Source organism: Arachis ipaensis, chromosome B08, assembly GCF_000816755.2.
Source record: "Arachis ipaensis cultivar K30076 chromosome B08, Araip1.1, whole genome shotgun sequence".
NCBI lineage: Eukaryota > Viridiplantae > Streptophyta > Magnoliopsida > Fabales > Fabaceae > Arachis > Arachis ipaensis.
The window spans coordinates 46,518,459-46,519,951 of NC_029792.2; the positions used below are offsets into that span (position 1 = coordinate 46,518,459).

Below are 1,493 nucleotides of genomic sequence, written 5' to 3' on the forward strand. Positions count from 1 at the left end.
ATACTAAAAATTACTTAAATGAATTAATAAACTAATTACTATATCAGTTTAAGTTGGTTAATAAATTTTATTTTTTCATATCCTCTATCTACCTATCTATCTATTATGTTTCAAACATATCGTTACCGTATAAAAATAATTTTGATTGATATGGAATATGGACGTAGTGTTGTATTATTTATATTATATTCTTTATTCATTAACGTGGAGCTTTCCCTCTATATGCCACATACATACATTGATATTATATTTAGCATGCATGAATCATGATCAAATCCATATAATTAATTAATTAATTTAGGTCCCTTTAACTTGTGGACATCAGCACATGGCTGTCTAGGTCATGATGGTTGTTTCATAAATTAGTTGAAGTGATATGACACCTCATGTGTTCCTATATAAACCCCTCAAACTTTCATTCATAATACAAACACACACAATTCATTGAAGCTTGTTTAATTTCTTCTTTCTCTTCTATTGGCAAAGAAAACAAAGATGGCTTCTCATCAAGTTTGTGAAACTCTTGGATTCATCAACGGTGACGATGAGGTCATGGAAATCAACGGTGCTTTTCTCATCTCACTGATGGATGAATCATCATTTGATGATGATCATGATGCTGCTGAAAGTGATGATGATCATGATGATAGGTTAAACAGCTTGATCAGATCATTTGAGGCTGAAATAATAACAAGTGGAAGCAATAACAATAAGAACATGGAATTAGGTCATGGTGATTATTCAGAATCATCATGGACCATGATGGGACACGTGGACGGCCAGGATTACTTGGCCTCATCAAACGATGAATTTGGGGTGGAATGGGTGGATATGGATTTCGTGCCATCCTCACCGTGTGATCATCATGACAATAGCTGCTGGTGTATTGATGATCCTTATGATGGAGTAGTTGTTGAGAATAATAGCTTGAAGGATTATGAAGGGTATGTAATAGAAGAACAAAATGATAGCAATTCATTATTTTGGCAAGACAGTTATTATAACATAGTGAGATGAGATTGATTATGCAATAATGATGATGTTAAGTAATTTGGAATTCTCAAATTAATGAAAATAGTGCAGTACTCGTGCGATAATATAAGCACAAAAATTTTATATTAAGGTGTGGTTTCTTATTTTTCCATATACTTTCGTAGGTAAATTACACTGCTAATATGGTGTAAAGTTCAGTAGAATTATCTATATATCATAGTAATTAACCATCAGTATTCGGTAACAATAATAGAGAGTATGTAGGAGAAATTATTCTATTAATTGGATTAGTCAATAAAATGTTGTAGGTATAAAATGGAATTTGAAATTCTAATATTTACTTAAACAAACAGGTGAATTAATCACTCAATTAATTTAAATTAATTATAATCCAATGATAGTTATTGTTAGAACAATTTGTTAATTTGATTAAATATTCAAATGACTTACTCTCAAGAAATTTATTGTGCTCATTGGTTACACAATTACTGGCACGTTTA

General features: G+C 30.7%; 1 protein-coding gene across 1 annotated transcript; it reads left to right on the forward strand.

Moving 5' to 3' along the window:
• LOC107611815 lies at nucleotides 406-1,122 on the forward strand. Its single transcript, XM_016313704.2, has one exon. The coding sequence runs from the start codon at nucleotides 496-498 to the stop codon at nucleotides 1,015-1,017; it is 522 nt and encodes a 173-aa protein (XP_016169190.1). The 5' UTR covers nucleotides 406-495; the 3' UTR covers nucleotides 1,018-1,122.

Bases quoted from the DNA above. Each gene is read 5' to 3' on its own strand.
- LOC107611815 (XM_016313704.2), top strand. From the start codon at position 496: ATGGCTTCTCATCAAGTTTGTGAAACTCTTGGATTCATCAACGGTGAC.